The following is an 18,094-nucleotide window of genomic DNA, read 5'->3' as shown; positions in this document are numbered from 1 at the left end:
AAAGCTACTTAAAAACCCATTAACAACAATGATAGTATTATTTTTTATCACGATTGCAAAAAACTGGAAGTAAACAGAATACAAACTGGCATAAAATAACCTATTAAACGCTAAATTAAGACCTGTGTGTACACTAACAAATTAAGACCTATATGTACACTAACAAATACTTATCAACTGGTAAAAAATGAGTTATAATAAACTTGCTAGGCATTATCCATATTAATATAAGCTTAAATAACCTAGAAATTAACAGAAATTAATAAATAACCCGTGTGTGAACGAGTAAACAAATAGAATTAAAGAAATAAAAAAAGTAAACTTAGATTATTGTAAACCATTATACACTTAAAATTTACCTGAGAGTGATCATATGACGGAGGTTGACCGCTCGCTACCTGAACATTCAACAAAAGAATGGAATGTGTCTCATGGTCTAGTGTTCTCCTCGTGTGGATGGCTCCTGTAGTTGAGTTAATACTAAAATATTCATCAGGATCTCCGGAATAAATGGAATACCTGACATCGTTGTTTTCTGGCAAACAATACAAGCTCTTAACGTTAGTGTCCACGTAATAAAACTTTGGATGACTAACATTATTTTATTTCAAAATACGTAAAAATATTATTTAGAGAAAGCATGCAAAAACATAAGATATTAGAATATTTTGATATAGTTGTTGTCTGTCTTAAAGAAAATCATTATTTTTTTGTGAACAAATTGCCTTTTTAAAAGTGAATATCCGTGACCGAAACCTTTTTTTTATATACCAGTCTTACTAAACAATACGAACAAAGTAATACTGAAGATAATATCTGTATGAATAACAGTGGTCAAAATTAATGCAAGGAAAAGAAACAACAAAAGGTTTTATTTTTGATTTTTCACATTTTATTATATTCACTACAGAATAATATTTTTTTTCTGTTCAATTTAAAAGGTAAAAAAAAGTATATAAAAGCTCCTGCCATATTCGTTTCATTACCTGCTAGGAATTTAAATACAATATGTACTGTAGTAATGACAATATTTTCCATCAGTTTAGATAAATGTTGAAAACATGCTCACGGCATTTGTTGATTGCTTCTATTAATCATTTGATCGGGTTAAAAAGAAAAGAAAAAACCGTATTTTTCTATTTTTTTTCTATTGTTAAACGCAATTATCGCTGAACATTCTTAAGTTTAAGATTATCTTGTTGATACTAAAAAAATTTCATTAAAAAATTGAATAGCGTATCTGAAAAGTCAATATAGAGTCGCTGCCAAACAGGTTAATCAGAAAAGAAATTCCATTTTTTCTTTTTGTTCTCTGCTTACGTTATAGTTGTTTTCTTAGTGAAAAGCTACACTATAGGCTATCAGCACTATGTCCAACGAGGGGAATCGAGCCCTAGATTTTAGTTTGGTAAGTCTATAAATTAATCGCTGACTCGCCGAGAGACACTTATGTTGTAATTACTACAAGGGAAACTACGTTAGATTAGGATATACGAGCTGCTGTTGCTATAGTAATTATGTATTATATTAAAATCAGCTCTGAATTGAGCCGTACACATTGTAATAAAGAAAAACGGATTAAACAAGTGTAATGTTTGTCAATATCAATTATGTTTAAAAAGTATGTGACTCTGAATCACTAGTCCAGTAGGTTCATCTTTACTATAGAACTTCCTAAGTTTAAAGCTAAATGCTCTGAACATTTTTCAAAGGTTTGTGCCATTGAAATTGACGTAATTTTAAATATTATAATACACCAAAGAAAAAATAAACATGTTTATGGTAATTTTCAATTATCTTCGTTAATATTATATTTTTATAGAAATATGATCTGTAACTGTGAGAATCAAGTCCAAATTCAAAGATAAAATTACTTCACAAAGTAGACTGTATTCAATTATAATTAATAGTTACCTCTGTTGCTGCCAGTAGCCACAACAGCTCCTACAAGAGTTCTAGGAACCGCGTTTTCAGCAATAGAAAAACTGTAACGGGCCTGCTTAAACGTCGGCGGTTGCTGGCTGTGAGTCAAAACACTGAAGTACACGTGAGCGTTCTTCTCCGACGTTAACCCTGTACCGTCCTTAGCTGTGATTTCCACATGGTAAAGACTTTTTGTCGTATCCAGACGTCCAATAACAAATATCTCTCCTGTAATACATACGTATACATGTAAAAACTCTCTCTCTTTATAAATATATAAATATATATATATACGTACACACACACGGAGGTATATATATATATTTCCTATTATAACTTACGATGTAAATGTCCAAAACTCTAATTTCAGGAACAACCGCACTGATTCTCATCAATCATAGCTAGTTAACTAGGCAATAAATAAAACAACTGAAATTTCCCCACAATAATATGTTTCATATTCAACCATGTTCTCCGCTAGTACAGCGATGAGCCTGTAGATTTACAACGCTAAAACTAGAGGTTCGATTCCTCTCGCTGGACTCAGAAGATTGACCGATGTGACTTTGCTATAAGAAAACATACACGCACATTGAATAAATAAAAATGATTAAAAAAGGATACGTTTCAAATATAAAACAGTCGAAAACAAACTTTTAAAAAAATGTTTATTTTCCGTTGGTGAAGACCGCATGAGTCTTCAGAAAAGTAAGGCACTTTTATCGATAATCGCTCTACAAAGAAATACTTCAATAAAATCCGTTCTGGAATGTAATGCTTTAGCGGTAGCTCATTTTTAAACTAAAATTTCCATAAAATCTTTTTCTTATGGATAATAAAAATTATTGTAGAACTGTCAGACAATTTCAGAAAAGACCACAGACTCAGTTGCCTTCTGCAGCAGATAGCAGCTGTACCTGCCCGGCGAACAGATATTTATTCTAGTGTATACAACACGGCATAAACTACAAGTAATAAAATTATCTGAAATAGTCAGTTTTCAACAAATATGTGGAAAAAATGAAAATGTCTCCAAGATACAAATACTAATAGTATGGAAGTGACGTATATGGTTTCTTCATTTTTTATTCACTCTCCTCGGTATAGATGTGAATATAATTACTCAGTTATCATAAAATTCAGTTAGCGATAATAACTAGACACCTGCGTCTGTTGGTATTATTAAAGTTTTCATAAATACTAAATCTCCTTTGAATTTTCTTTTTCCTAAAAATTATCGAGTATTACATCCTCTCCAAGCGTTTGTTAATTTATTTATAACTTGATTTACCGTGAAATGTTTGTTATTAATCATTTATTTTTCACGAATTATTTAATACATTATAAAAGTGTCGATGATTTTAAAATAAATGAAACGATTTACGTCGTTAAAATTTTATCTTAGTTTTAGAGCAGTGGTTCTTAACCTTTTTCAGTGTTTGCACCCCTTTCAAATCAGTAATCATTTCTCGCACCCCCTGGAAACTTAGGAAACTTCTTCTTAGGAGAAATATAAAGCATACTCTTATGTAAAAATATAGATTTGCTTTAATTATTCATGGGCATCCTCGCACCCCTTGGGAATCATCTTCGCACCCCCTAGGAGTGCGGGCACACCTGGTTAAGAACCCCTGTTTTAGAGGAATGTATTGACACTGATATATCGTGCTTATAAGGAAACCTCAAAGGAAATATTTAATTCAAACAAAGATTAATACATAGTTACTTATCAATAAATAATAAGGCTTGTCGGAATCTCGTACATTCTAAGTTGCATATAAGGCAGAATCATTGTAAAGAATGTCTATAAATTATTGGCGAAACTTAAAAGTAATGATTCTATGATAAAAAATGAGCACAATTACCAGTGTATTTCATATCCTTACTCATATTATCATTTATTGTGAACTGTATATCTTCCTTTCACATAATATATGTATAAAGCTCACCAGTATTTTCATCAATTTTGAAAAATCCGGAATCATTCCCATCCACTATGCTGTAGGTGACACGTCCATAGATGCCTGAATCTGAGTCACTGGCCACTACGACAACAACAGACGACGAAACACTGGTCTGTTCTCGAAGACTAACGTTATATTCACGTGGGTAAAAAATAGGCCGATTGTCATTCACGTCTATTACCTGTACTTTTATCATGGCCGTGGTACTCAGACCTCCTAGGATGTGAAATCAACAAAGTAATGGAAAATTTACAATAAATACTCATCAAACAATTAATCTTGTGATTTTTTGTTTACATGTAGTATACATAGGCTATGTATTGAGTAATGTTGTTAAAATATTTTAAATGTATATAAACAATTAAATTCGAATAAAAGGTCCAGTCATATAAAGATGAGATGCGAAAAAAAGAACCAAGCTACACAAAAGTGTAAACCCTGTTAAGATGTAAAGTAGAAGTGATCAGGTTAAAAAAAGAAACATTATATTCATATTATGACTTGTTCAAGAAGTTTGGAAAAATTGTTCCATGTTTGAAAGAGTTAAAAAACTCTACAATTAAATTGTGCGCAAACTCTCGAGTATAAAAAAATGCACTGCGCTAAACTAAAAAGTCTCAGATAATATAAGGTGCACCCCATTAAACTCATATGTATATATATGCAAGCATTTAAGTAAAGGTTAAAAATTCGCTAAAGTGTTCACCATGCTGTATACGAAACTGAATCCTTTACAGTTTTCGAGAATTGTTTCTTTGTTTATTTCTGAATTTCACGTAAAGCTACAAGAAGGCTATCTGCGCTAGCCATCCCTAATTTAGCAGTGTAAGATTAGAGGGAAGGCAGCTAGTCATTACCTTCACCGCAAACTCTTTGGCCACTCTTTTACTAACGAATAGTGGGATTGACCACAACATCTATAACGCCCCCACGGCTGAAAGAAGAGCATGTTTGGTGTGAGGAAATTCGACGCGACTCTCAGATTTTGAGTCGAGCACCCTAACCACTTGCTCATGCCGGGCCTTTTTCGAGAAAAAGAAACCGAAATGTTAGCTTTCGTTTTTAGCAGAGTGGAATATCTAAAGATTTCCTGATATACCAAAATAGCTAAACTAAGCAGCAGTTAATAGATAAATTATCTGTTTAAGCGCTTTTCAAATCTGCTGGTGTAATATTTTTGAGAATGCGAATTTATGGTTGTATGAGACGCAATAATCCTATATGCTCGATAATTACAGAAATTTGTGAGAATAGCTTGAGGTGGTTTTTTGTAGCGCAGATTACTGAAGTCACACTGTAGACTGACTTCTGAGAAACAGGTCAGGTCAACTTCCTATAATCCAGATTTCACAAGCCTTCAGAAAATTACTTTTAGATCGTTTTTAACTTGTAGAAAGCGTGTGTTTGTGTATTTTCTTATAGCATAGACACATCGAGCTATCTGCTGATCCCACCGAGGGGAATCGAATCCCCTGATTTTAGCGTTGCAAGTCCGTAGACATACCGCTGTACTATCGAGGGGCACCTTTTAGAAAGAAGATAAAAAAGAAAATGTTTTAATAGCCGAAATATTGGTTTTATGAAAGAATAATCAACCAAGAAACAATTTTCGGAAATAATCGCAATAAATTATGATTTTAAGAAATTATATAAACCTATGAATGCATAAAGTAATTTTTAACGAACATTAGCTGCACCAAGTTTTTATTTCAATGAACTAAACAATGTATCTTAAAAATTGCTAGAATACAATTTACAGCCTGAACTAATACTTACTTTACGAAAAATTGAGATTTAAACTTAGACTAAATCTCAACGTAGACAAGCTCTGAGATTATATAAAAAGTGTTATTATTACTTAATAACTTACTAAATATTTATAAATAATAAAATATTTAATAAGTTAATGAGTTAAATGATTCACAAACAATTATGATAATGTGGAAATGTACCTCTGTCAGTGGCCAAAACAGATATCTCATAGAAACTTTGCTTCTCATGATCCAAAGTCCTATTGATACATAAATCACCACGATCCGCGTGGATAATGAAATCCTTATAAACCAGTGGCTCAGTCCCACTGCCTAAGGTATAGTTCACCATCGCATTAACTCCGCAATCAGGGTCAGTGGCGGACACCTGCAAAATTAATCAATTTGTCAGTTAAAAGCAGAAAATGAAACATAAAAATATTAGTGTTGTAACTCTAATTTGTATCATAAAGATTTCCATACTAATGGCACACACAGATATATAACACATTAGTAACTACAGAAATCTAGCAATGCGAAATTTTTGTGGCTCGTCCGATCAATAGAGAAACTATGGGAAACCCATACTCAGTATATATGCTTTTTTTTCCACTACAAAAATACCACACTGTCAACAAATTATTTACATAGTTCTATATAATAAAAAAGAACATGTTTTGTATAATCATGAATACCAAATTGTGTCTGTTTTCTATTCTCAAGCTGATATTACAACTCTAAAGAAGGTACATTGTGTTTTTTTCTTACAGGTAATCGAGTACGTACTTTCTCATGTGGTGACTGTAACAAAATAAAAGTATGATGTAATTACATGTAACCATGTAATAAAGGTAGTTAAGCTACACTGTAAACTTACACTTACAAGTGTGAGGAGGACGACATTATACTAAGAAAATGACAAATTTTAACTGTTTTAGGTAAGGTAGTGAAGTTTGTTGGAATACCACAAGTTAATCACTGTTTATTTTATAGATACAGGAAAACTCTATATAGACTAAGAAAACCGTATATCGATGTAATAAAATTTTGTTGCTGGTGCACAAATATATATAAAAAGGTCAGACGGCTATCACTTTTTCACTTGAGTACGAAACAACTCTGAAACTGTAGAGGAAGCATATCGTAATTATCTTATTACAAATTGTTAAGCATAGAATACTACAAGAATCTTAAGGTAGCACCCACCCTTAAAATTGAGCAAATTTCTATGCTGAAGAAACACCGTTTTACACTTCTTTTTACCTTCAAGTTGAGCACAAAACAAAAGTATGATGCAACAATCTCTGAAAGTATATTTTAATGTAGTCATATATGTCATATGGATCACTACTGTAGCAGAGTTAAAGAAATACGTAACATAAGCTGTTTTAATACCATAACTTTACTTAGGAATGATATACAACCTCGTTATGAACATCCTCATAATTTTAATTAAAAACTCTGCAAATTTTCTGCAATGTTAACGAGCTATGGGAAATTAATTTTAGTTAATGCCTTCGTTAGTGGTAATTAGATTCATAATAAAATAATTGATAAAGATTTTTGAATTAACAAAAACCCCAAGCTATAGAAAAGTGTAATATTAACAAGCGTGGTAAATTTCATGCTGATATTGGTTTTAACGGAGTAAAATGAAAATAAATTAGGTTTTTATTTTTAATTATTTACTATAAATTAATTAATAAGAATTTTGAGATAAAAATACGTTATTTATCTTGGAAAGGAGCTAAACATTAGATTTAGGTTAAGTTGAAAAATGAAATTTTAGAAATATTGGAAGCACACTTTAAGGGGCAGCGCTACCTTTCTAATCGGTATGTCAAGATGATATAAACACATGAATGACAAAAAGTAATTACCATTTTCTTACAGATGGCGAGGGATAGCCTATAACAATTTTCTTATATGGTATGTGAAGGTGACGTTGAAACTATAGTGCAGATAGATTATGACTGTTTTTTTTTGTTTTTCAGGAAAGAAAACACACATATACAAATGCATAAACATTCCACTTTAATTACCATGGATACAACTATAATCACGTCAACCCTTCATTTTAACGCACGAAGAAAGATGATGCATTTGTTCAAAGATGCCACCTACCGATATGCGGAATGAAGCCTTTCAACCTGAACCCGACTGAATACCGATCTTGACGCTGACACAGGATGCAAGGTGATACGAACTTTAACCATGTACCGGCTGATCCTGATGAACTTTGGGATTTTTACATTGTAGGTTACAAGCCGTATTTGAATTTTTTTAGGTATTTCTGATAGATAATGTACAATGTTTCATTACTAAAAACAATAATTCCATAAGAAGAAGGACAAGCTTGAAGAAAAAAGTGCACGTGTCCGGAAATCAACTAGTATTTAAAAGGTATACAATAAGTAACACGTTATAAAGTTTTAATGTGAAATAACCATTGAACACAATGCTCATCAAAACAACAAATATGGCAATATTTTGGTTAGTTTAACTATTACATTTATATATGACATAGCAAACAAGTCGTTCTTAACAATGAGATAATGTTATCATAAAAACACCATTTTATCATTAAGATTTAACTTTTGAGATTAAGTTAAATATTTGGAGAAAATGCGCTTCAAAAATAGCACAGCTTATATAAAATACACACACGTGTGTTTGTTTTTATACATATACACACTAGTATATACAATAAAAGGCGTTGCTCTTGGGTCTCTTTCGCTTTATCTCCTTCTCTGCTTTAAACTCGCAAATAATCAAATAATACAATAACCATGTTAATTCACAAATAAATATTTAAAATTCACACCAAGACGATCAGTTTTACAGAATATATACTAAAGAATGATCAGTACTGATTTTAGACATTGAATTATCAATGTTTACAGAAACACTGTAAAAACAATCTCATTAGATTTGAAAGTTCGTCACATTCTGTCTATTGGAATGAAACTCGCCATACATTCTACCTCATGGGTCAGAGCTCAAGTATGGGCACATTTATTGAATATATATATATATTTCTTGTTCAAGTCATGTGCCGAGTGCCATCAAAATTCTTTGGTTTTAAATTGCTGTTAAAGGTTTGTGTCTCAAAGCGTCATCAGCAGAGCGTGTGGCGGTGTCCAAACCAATGGTACGATTATTAAAATATCTGCAAACCATCACCCATAATACGATAGCTGTGGTTGGATTTTATGTTTCTGCTCTTGTAGGGTAAAATCTGTAAGAACTAAATCACATGTTCGCAGCAGCAAATAAATGTGGTGCCTTTGAAAGATCGTGTAGAAGCTCAAAAAAGTTACAAAGCTTACAATAGTTTCAACAATATATATATTTTTTGTCTCTTAGGTGAAGTGTATTTCACTTTACACGCCAAACAACAGACTTTTATTCCTTTAGAGAAAATTTTAACCTGAATTCCATAAGGCACCGTAACGCATATGGAGACGCTTGAAGCATGGTGTGGGCAACAAAAGCGCTGTTTGACATATTAACATCTACATCGTGCAGAATAATTCCATTCATGACACAGGGTAGAGAGAACAGGTCCTTGTTCAACTGGCCATGTGTACAGCCTAGTAGGTAGTGGTAACACTACCCAACAGGCGAAATTCGTCCGATGGCCGACATGTTCCTTGAAAGAAGAGGGCCAATGAACAAGTAGAATGAACAGCACGCTCACCAGGTTTAAGCCCCAGAACATGTACGGGATGCCTTCATACTATAAGGTAACTCCAGGTACTAAAGATGTCTGAAAACGATTTTTTTATCATGAATTTAATCGGTCTTTAATTGTTTTATTCACAATATATATATACACACATAGATTTAAATGTGACATTCCCAATATGCAAGGCCGGCATTCGAACACTAGATGTTTATAGATAAACATCAGCATATTATATCTGAACAAGAAAACTGTATAAATTTAAAGAGTTTTTTCATAGAAAAAAGCGAAAGGTTTGTTAATAAAAGTATGATATTTTTTAATTTCTTGGAAAGTAAGAAACTTGTTAACTTAAGTTAATGCATTTTGCATAAACGATTGACACATTTGTTTTGGAACCTCCACCTTGTACATTACAGTTTTCTGTCCCATAAACTGATCTTCTTCGTTCTAGTAGATAGTTTAACATTTGTAGTAGTTCAGAGTAATTTAATTGTCAGCGTACTCTGATTCAAAGGAATCGTGATTTACTTTACATTGCCACAAAACACACGTTTGGGCTTTGGGTGCGTATAAGCATAATGGTAAAATCCCACCATTTGGTCGGATAAGAGTAGCTTAAGAATTGGCGGTAAATGCTGTTGATAACTGCATATCTCTTTATTCAAGACATCAATTAAAATTAGGAAGACTATGCACAGATGCTCCCTGTTTTTGTTTGTGTGTTTGTGTTTTTATTTTGTAGCTTTACACGAAATTCAAAAACAAATAATTGTTTTGTTTGTTTTTATTTTCACGCAAAGCTACACGAGGGCTATCTGCGCTAGCCATACCTAATTTAGTAGTGTAAGATTAGAAGGAAAGCAGTTATTCATCACTATCCACTGCCAACTCTTGGGCTACTATTTTACCAACGAATAGTGGGATAGACTGTCACATTTATAACGCTCCCACAACAGAAAGAGCGAGCATGTTTGGTGTAACGAGGATTCGATTCATTTGGCCATGCCGGGCCAAAAACAAATGAACAATAATTTGCTGAGTATATGAGATTCAAACAATTAGCTCTTGTTCATACATAGTATGAGACTATAGTTTGTTTGTTTAAATTTCACGCAAAGTTACACGAGGGCTATCTGCGCTAGCTGTCCATAATTTTTCAGTGTAAGACTAGAGGAAAGGCAACTAGTTATCACCACCCACCACCAACTCTTGGGTTACTCTTTTATCAACGAATAGTGGGATTGACCGAAACGTTATAACGCCCCCACAACTGAAAGGGCGAGCATGTTTGGGATTCGGACCCGCGACCCTCATATCACAAGTCGAATGTCTTATCCACCTGACTATGCCGGGCCAAGACTGTATTGTACTTTTTGATATATACGTACACATACCCACTCCCAAACTTGATGAGCTAAATCGACTATTGTAACGCTGCAGATGAGAAGTCCACAAACTAGTCCGCGGCTCCCTGGGAGTTCACGATAGTGCTTAAGGGAGTCTGCAGTATTACATCAAATTTATGAAATTACCATTTAGTGAAAGAGTAACAAACAAAAGAAAATGTTAAGACATTATAAAACCAACATAGTAGTATATACAAATTCCAAATCAATAATTGTGATTAACATAAATTGAATTATATAAATTCGTTTTGCACCTGGCAATGTTGCCTGCCTATCGCATAAAACAAGACGTTCGATTTCCAGTTGGACTGATGCATATAAAATAGAAGTATACTGGATTATGTATGTCACACCAGAGCAAATAATTACTCAATAATCTTTGTTTTCTACTCTATGACGTTCGTGTACTAATATCAGATTGTATAAATATGATATGAAGAATGACTCATGTCCAAACAAACTATTCGAATAACTGTCAAAGCAGCTTGTAAATAGAACTAGTTAAGCCGTAAATTTTGGGTATGATTATCTGTATTTTAAGCAACGTTTTTCTCTTAAAAACAAGACCATATATGTCAAAGTCAGCGAACAGTTCTCTAAACAACTCACAGCAAAATGAAAATTATTAAGTTATAGGTAATCTTTTATACCGACGTGGTTCTTATTTCGTCTATTATAATAATCGTACTGTGAATATTTCCAAAGTCGTAATTTATTAGCTCTATAATGTTTTCATATTGCGCATTTTCTATATTACTTCTTAAGTAAGGTTTCTTTAGAAGTGTTTGTTTTTATTTCAGTGAATTTTTAGTAAATTTCTAAAAAAAAGATATTCGTGTAAAAATTCAAGGCCATTATGCATAATTTTCTAAAATTTCCGACATAATAAATATATTGGTTTTAATAATAGACTATTCATGTTATTTTAATACTTGGTTAATTCAACAGTTTGTTATTTATAATAAAACCTCTAGCGTTTATTGTGATTTTTTATGTTACTACAAGAAAACGTTGAACAAATAGATTGCTATTTTCACTCTTTAATAATAATTACTAGATGGAATGCAAACAAGGTTATTTTAACTAAAATAAATCGTTAGTCAGGGTTATAAAGATTATAGTAAAAGCGAGGAATTTTTATTTTTGTATATATGTATATATAAATATTGCAAGCGTACCTTGTCATGAAAACAAAATATAATTCCAAGAACGCAGGAAAAATTTTGTCACTGTAAGACTTTAAGAAATGCCCCAGCTATAAGTAATCTATTAATCAAAAAGTAATTCGGAGCTTAAAACATTCTTCCTAGCGCAAAAAATAACGAACTTATAAAAATATAATAATTTGTTCAACAACATTTTAATGTTTTTTCTTTCTATTTTTCAGACGAAAAAATTTATTTAAAGTGTTTCTTAGCTCGTATGAAATCGAAAGTCAGAGCAAGCTTTTCAAAGCCCTTGAGGGATTGCTATATCTGAACCCTAGCGGTCTCTGACCTGACCGTTTTGCCTTGTATGCAAAAGGCGTTATTAATGTTACAAATTCATTTACAATCCCAAAACAATTTTTAATTTCATATTATTTTACTGTTTATCTTTTTTTTTCTATAGATACTAGCAAGATTCAATAAAATGTTACTCAGTCATCTATATTAAAGATCAATTAGAAAATAAAAACATTACTTCCGACGTTAAAAGACGTGTGTGTTTGAGTTTTCTTATAGCAAAGATACAATGGGGTATTTGTAGTGTTGATTGAGAGAAATCGAACCTCTGATTTTAGCATTGTAAATCTGTAGACTTACTGATGTCCCAGCGGGGGATGTTAGAAGGCAACTTATTTTATGTGTCTGAGTATAAAATTAAATGTTAAGAACAGTGTAATCTCAAAATCGAATTTAATCCTTCGATTGTTTCTGTAATATTGCATGACATACAGTTTTTGTTGTCTCGGAAATTTAGCCAACTGAATCGTAAACAAAGAGAAAAAAGATCGCAAGAATAATTTCGTAGTTTGGCTTTATTCAGTTTTAAAGAACAATTTGATACTTTACATTACTTTGTATCAAAGTCTAGGACAAACACTTAAATCTAAGTTTCAGTAATGAGGGGCAATGTTGTAGGAAAAAGTGGGCAAGTGGAATATTAGACTAAGTGTCCATCAAACAGTGTGAAGTTTTAAATAAAAAGGAAAATAACAGTAAAAATAAACTTCAATTTGATACGATAAACAATAATACGTGCGCAAGTGAAGTATTAGCCCCAGTGTTCATCGAAAATTATAACGTTTTGAATAAAAAGGAAAATAATTTACAAAGTAATAACATTTAATGTGATATGATAAAATAATAAGTAAATATTTTTCTTTTAAATCTTCAATAGCTATTGAGCATTGTTTCAACTGAGTAACTGATATATAATAGGAACAAGTGTGTGTATGTGTTTAAGTACAAAGCTATACAATGGGCTATCAGTGCTCTACCCTTTGGCGTTACCGGAATGCAATTTTTAACGTTATAACCTCACAGTCTTATAACTAAACTAAACAGAAAGTTTTCAACATGACTTTTAGTTATGGATAAACAAGTACGTACGATTTGAATATTTGTTTTCAAGCCATTACATTTCCTAACATCATCGTCACCTTCCACATGATAACGCTTTGTAAACCTAACCAAAGAAATTAATAACAAAATGTTTTAAACATATGTTTATTTCGTTTATCTATAAATAGGCCTTGGATGGTCATATTATTACGGGAGGTAGACTCTCAAACTGGAGGTTGCGGGTTCGGATCCCCCTCTCACCAATCATGCCCACCCTTTCAGTCGATGACACCACTATAATGTATAATGTGACGGCCAACCTTGTCATGCGTTGATAAAAGAGTAGCCAGTTGGCAGTGAGTGGTAATGACTATCAGCTTTCCCTCTAATCTTTTACTGCTAAATTAGGGACAATAACGCAGATAATTTTTGATAAGAAGATAAGTTCTTTAAATTCATTAAATTAAAAAAAGAAACGTGCTTAAAAAATAGTAGTTCATCATCTGTCATGACAACAATGGTAAGATACAATGTATTATACAGAATTACAATAATTAAAAAAACTATTTTATATATTTTCCCACAATATATTATATATAAAAATATTAACTTAAAGCTACCTTACTAATCATTACTAAAAGATAAAATCCCTATTGTATTATTATTCATTTATCCACTTTATGCATTTAAAACAAGTGATTAGACAGTTCTTGAAGAATGCCATATTCCAAACGTATCCTTCTAAAATGTCGACGTTCTTACCAGTTACAGAAAATAAATCATCGAAGAATATATGTAAAAACGACTGGTTTGGGTTGAGAAATTTTTTATGTGGAGGAGCGAACAACGTTTCGACCTACTTCGGTCATCGTCAGGTTCACAAAGAAAGAAAGAGGTAAAAGTAAATATACCCCCGATTTAAGAAATCACGAAACCATATACTGTTGCATACCATATATTCCCGACATCAACAGAAAAATAAACAACATTTGGCAAAACTAATAAAAAAATATGAAATTCCAGTTAATACTAAATTTATTCAAAAACCAGGCACAAAACTAAGGTCTATACTGTGTAAAAACTACACTGACAAACACCACACCAACATTATTTATAAAATACAACATGGTAACTGCCACAACTTCTATATTGGAGAAACAAGTAGAAAATTGGAAACCAGATTCAAAGAACACAAAAAGTTACCTTCACACGTTTTCGAACACTGCAAATCAAATAACCACAACATAACCATAGAAAACACCCAAATACTAAATAAAGAAACAAACATAAATAAACAAACGCAAAATTAAAGAAACCTTACTTATACAACAACTCAAGCCAAAAATAAACCAATACAAAGGAACACCTTTATACTTATATTAATAATATAATATAATAAAACATTTAAGCACGCCCTCTACATTTCTATACTCAGTTACACAACTCCCTTCAAACATGTGGTCAGCTATCGGTAAGTTACCTCTTTCCTTCTTTGTGAACCTGGCGATGGGTCAAATTGTAGATATTTTGAAAAATATCCAAACGGGGTAAGTTGTACAATAGCTTTATAAAATATAAGAATATGAATCAAATTGGATCACGAGACTATCCAGAATGAGTCCTGAAACAAAGAAATTTGCGATATTTTATAAGAAGTAAGAATCTGCGGACATGAAGGCCAGTGATGAATGCCGGCTACACACCCCAGGCAACAATACGCAAAACAAACAAAAAAAGATCGCCGTCTCATAAAGCGACAAAAGTCATATGTATACAAGCTGCTCCCGTACAATATTCGTTCAACTAATACATGTTTCAAGCAGCTGGACAATGAACTATAATTCGTATTATTTGATAAAAGAAGTAAGATGAATCCGATAGACGCAGCGCCTATGGATTTCTGGGCGACTAGACCACTGAAATGCGTATGGGGAAATTGTTGTTCTTGTTTACTATATGACTTATGAAAAGTCTGCAAGGAGGACTGGCGTACTTTGGAACGACAGCTTTACATCTGAATCTGTTCCATTAAACTCTACACAGTGGTGCTATTGCCAAAATTCACGGTTGTCAGTTAAAATATAATCAGTCGTAGTGACATGGACTATAACGATGTGGCGAGACTTAAACGTAATGTACTATTTAAACTTTAAAAAATGTACAAACATATACACTATTATATCTTCAAGCATATAAAAAACATACTTTATAGCTTTTTAAATAATACGAAGTAGCACTAACTTTTCAGTATGGAAAAGGAAATTATAAAAAATAATAAAATGACTTTCTCGATTAATAATGGCAATGTTTATACAAAGTTATAAGATCCATAATGTTAAATATCACTGTTTGGCTTCTTGGTCATCCACTTTCTTACAGAACAAATTTAAATAATCCAAGTAACAACGTTTGAAGAGAAATGATGCCACGATTATTATTATTAACTTGTTTTCCTTATTCATGTCGTAGGGATTACAAATTAAAGTGATATAATGCAAGCACATAATTCAGCATCTTTAGCGCTTGTGCCACTGGTTTATGTATACAAAATCAGCATTATGTGAAACCTGGAATTATATTTATCTCAAAGTGCACAAAATATAAAGAAAAAAGGGATTTCTGAACTTTGTCAAAACACCACAGTACACTACACAAATCTGTATACATATATACATACACGTAAAATAATAACCTCACAGTATGAGAGTGGTTTGACAAGGTTCTTTAAAAACTAGTATGCACACAAAAGTAAAAAAAAAAAAAAAAAGTCGTCAGAAAAGAGAGAAAGAAATAGAAATCATTCCACCGGCCTTGATTATGGGCATTAGAGTGGCGAGGAGGCGGAGGCAAGGTTTTCATTGTCCGAGTCGAGGTTCGGCTACGGAAAGAAGCTGAGAAATGCGCCTGGGCAAACTTTAGTTATGAGTCGGCTCCACGATGCTTAATGGCACAGGACACCCGACGAACTACCCTTAGAAGTACCAATCACTGATGGAAATTGCGTGATAAAAATTCTATACAATAGCTGGTTTTGCATTTATTTCGATAATCAGAAAGAGAGGGAAAATTACTACTTTGACGTCTAATTGAGCGGTCTGTACTTTATCCAGGAAAGCGGTACCTAAAGGAAAGAAAGAGCCCTCTACAGTTGTTTTCTAATACTTCTTCTGTTGTCTTCAAGTTCCATAGAACCAATAGGGGAAAGCAGAAAATCACGAATTCGTATGAACATATATTAAGAATTCACCTTCCTTCCCTAAGTCGGTACAAGTGCTCAGACGGGTAGGAACAACATGACAGAGTTGCGACTGAGGCCTCTAAACTTGAAATCAGGTTGCGTGGGTTCACAAGCAAAAACATGTAAATATATAATATTGCATGCACGATACAGCTAAAACATAATTGCTACATGAAAATAATATACATTCACATCATTTGAACCACATTAAAAGTTAAAACATGTTGTATACTATACAATAAGTTAAATAATGTATGTGTGTTCTTTAAGAACTTCCCTTAAATTTTAAAATAGCAAAGTTAACTGTTACATGTATATATAGTAGCTCTGATAATAGCTTTGTAGTATAATATAATCTTCTGAAAATACACTAAAGTAATTTATAAACCTATATATATATCATTTCGTTGCTTTCCTTGAGACTATAGCCATTCTGTGTAATTTAACAAATTACAGATCATGACATAGGGAATATGGATTAACCAAAAATTATCTCAGTAATATAAATATTTTCAAAATAAAATAATTGTGTTGCTTTTATTGCTTTTACGAATATAACTCATAAGAGTATACATTAATGTAAAAGTTTCCTTGTAATTAAGCACAAAGCTACACAATGGGTTAACTGTTTTGTGCCCACCACAAGTATTCAATCCCAGTTTTACCGTTGAAAGCTTTCAAATTTACCGCCGAGTCACTGGGGGCATTAAATGGAAAAGAAATGTATTCATATTCACTGTGAAATAATTTCCTACTATACGTATATTTTCGCATACAGCCTCATAGACGTTTATTCAATAACGAGTAATAAGCTCCATAGTGGTTTCAATTAACTATATATAACTTGGAAGAACGGTAAGACAATACATCAAGTTGACAAAGTGAGTTAAAAACAATAGTACACTAACTTTGTATTAGTGAATATTTTGACTCGCTATAATTGTACAGAATTAAACAATCATGCATTTCTTTTATAGCGATAAAGTTCTCTCGTATTCTTTACTTTTCAATTATTCCTAAATAACATATTTTGAAACAAAAACTTGCATTTTCCTTGATATGGTTGATAATTATTTGTTCTATAATCCATACCTCTCTTCTGTAATTACAGAACAAAAATTATTTTATTATTGAATAAAGAATAGGTATTAGAAGAATAAAATTCGGTAGTAGGTAAGACTTCTGAAGACTGTTACGCACCTCAAAATGTTTAGGCAGATATTCCTACTCAATTATAAAAACACGCCAGATGCTATGCCCAAGTTTTTAAGCATTAGTTTGACTCTGTAAGTTTACTTACAACTTTGTTGTTCTTAATTTAAGTAGCTAGAATACATCTTATTGAAATTTAACTCTTCTGAAACCGTGAGCTAATCAAATTTGAATAATATCAATGTATTATTTAGTTGATGCTGTTCCAGTACAAAACTACAGATGGGCTATCTAGATTCGAACTTCAGATTTTAGAATTTTAATTCATTACTTTACTACTGATCCAGATGGGTACTTATTTCAATGATCAATAAACTAGATTGAGCAGTTTCAGATGTTGCTACCACTGATGTAGGAATGAGCTGC

General features: G+C 32.3%; 1 protein-coding gene across 1 annotated transcript in view; it reads right to left on the bottom strand.

The window, feature by feature from the left end:
- Positions 1-18,094, bottom strand: part of LOC143237452 (protein dachsous-like) — a 137,913-nt gene that overhangs the window by 54,333 nt on the left and 65,486 nt on the right. The window contains 4 exon segments of the mRNA XM_076476716.1: positions 360-535; positions 1,915-2,151; positions 3,873-4,103; positions 5,840-6,026. Coding sequence (XP_076332831.1) covers positions 360-535; positions 1,915-2,151; positions 3,873-4,103; positions 5,840-6,026 — 831 coding nt within the window.

This window comes from Tachypleus tridentatus, chromosome 13, assembly GCF_004210375.1.
Source record: "Tachypleus tridentatus isolate NWPU-2018 chromosome 13, ASM421037v1, whole genome shotgun sequence".
NCBI lineage: Eukaryota > Metazoa > Arthropoda > Merostomata > Xiphosura > Limulidae > Tachypleus > Tachypleus tridentatus.
The sequence above is the reverse complement of the archived record's forward strand: the minus strand, read 5'-3'. Positions and strand labels throughout refer to the sequence as shown.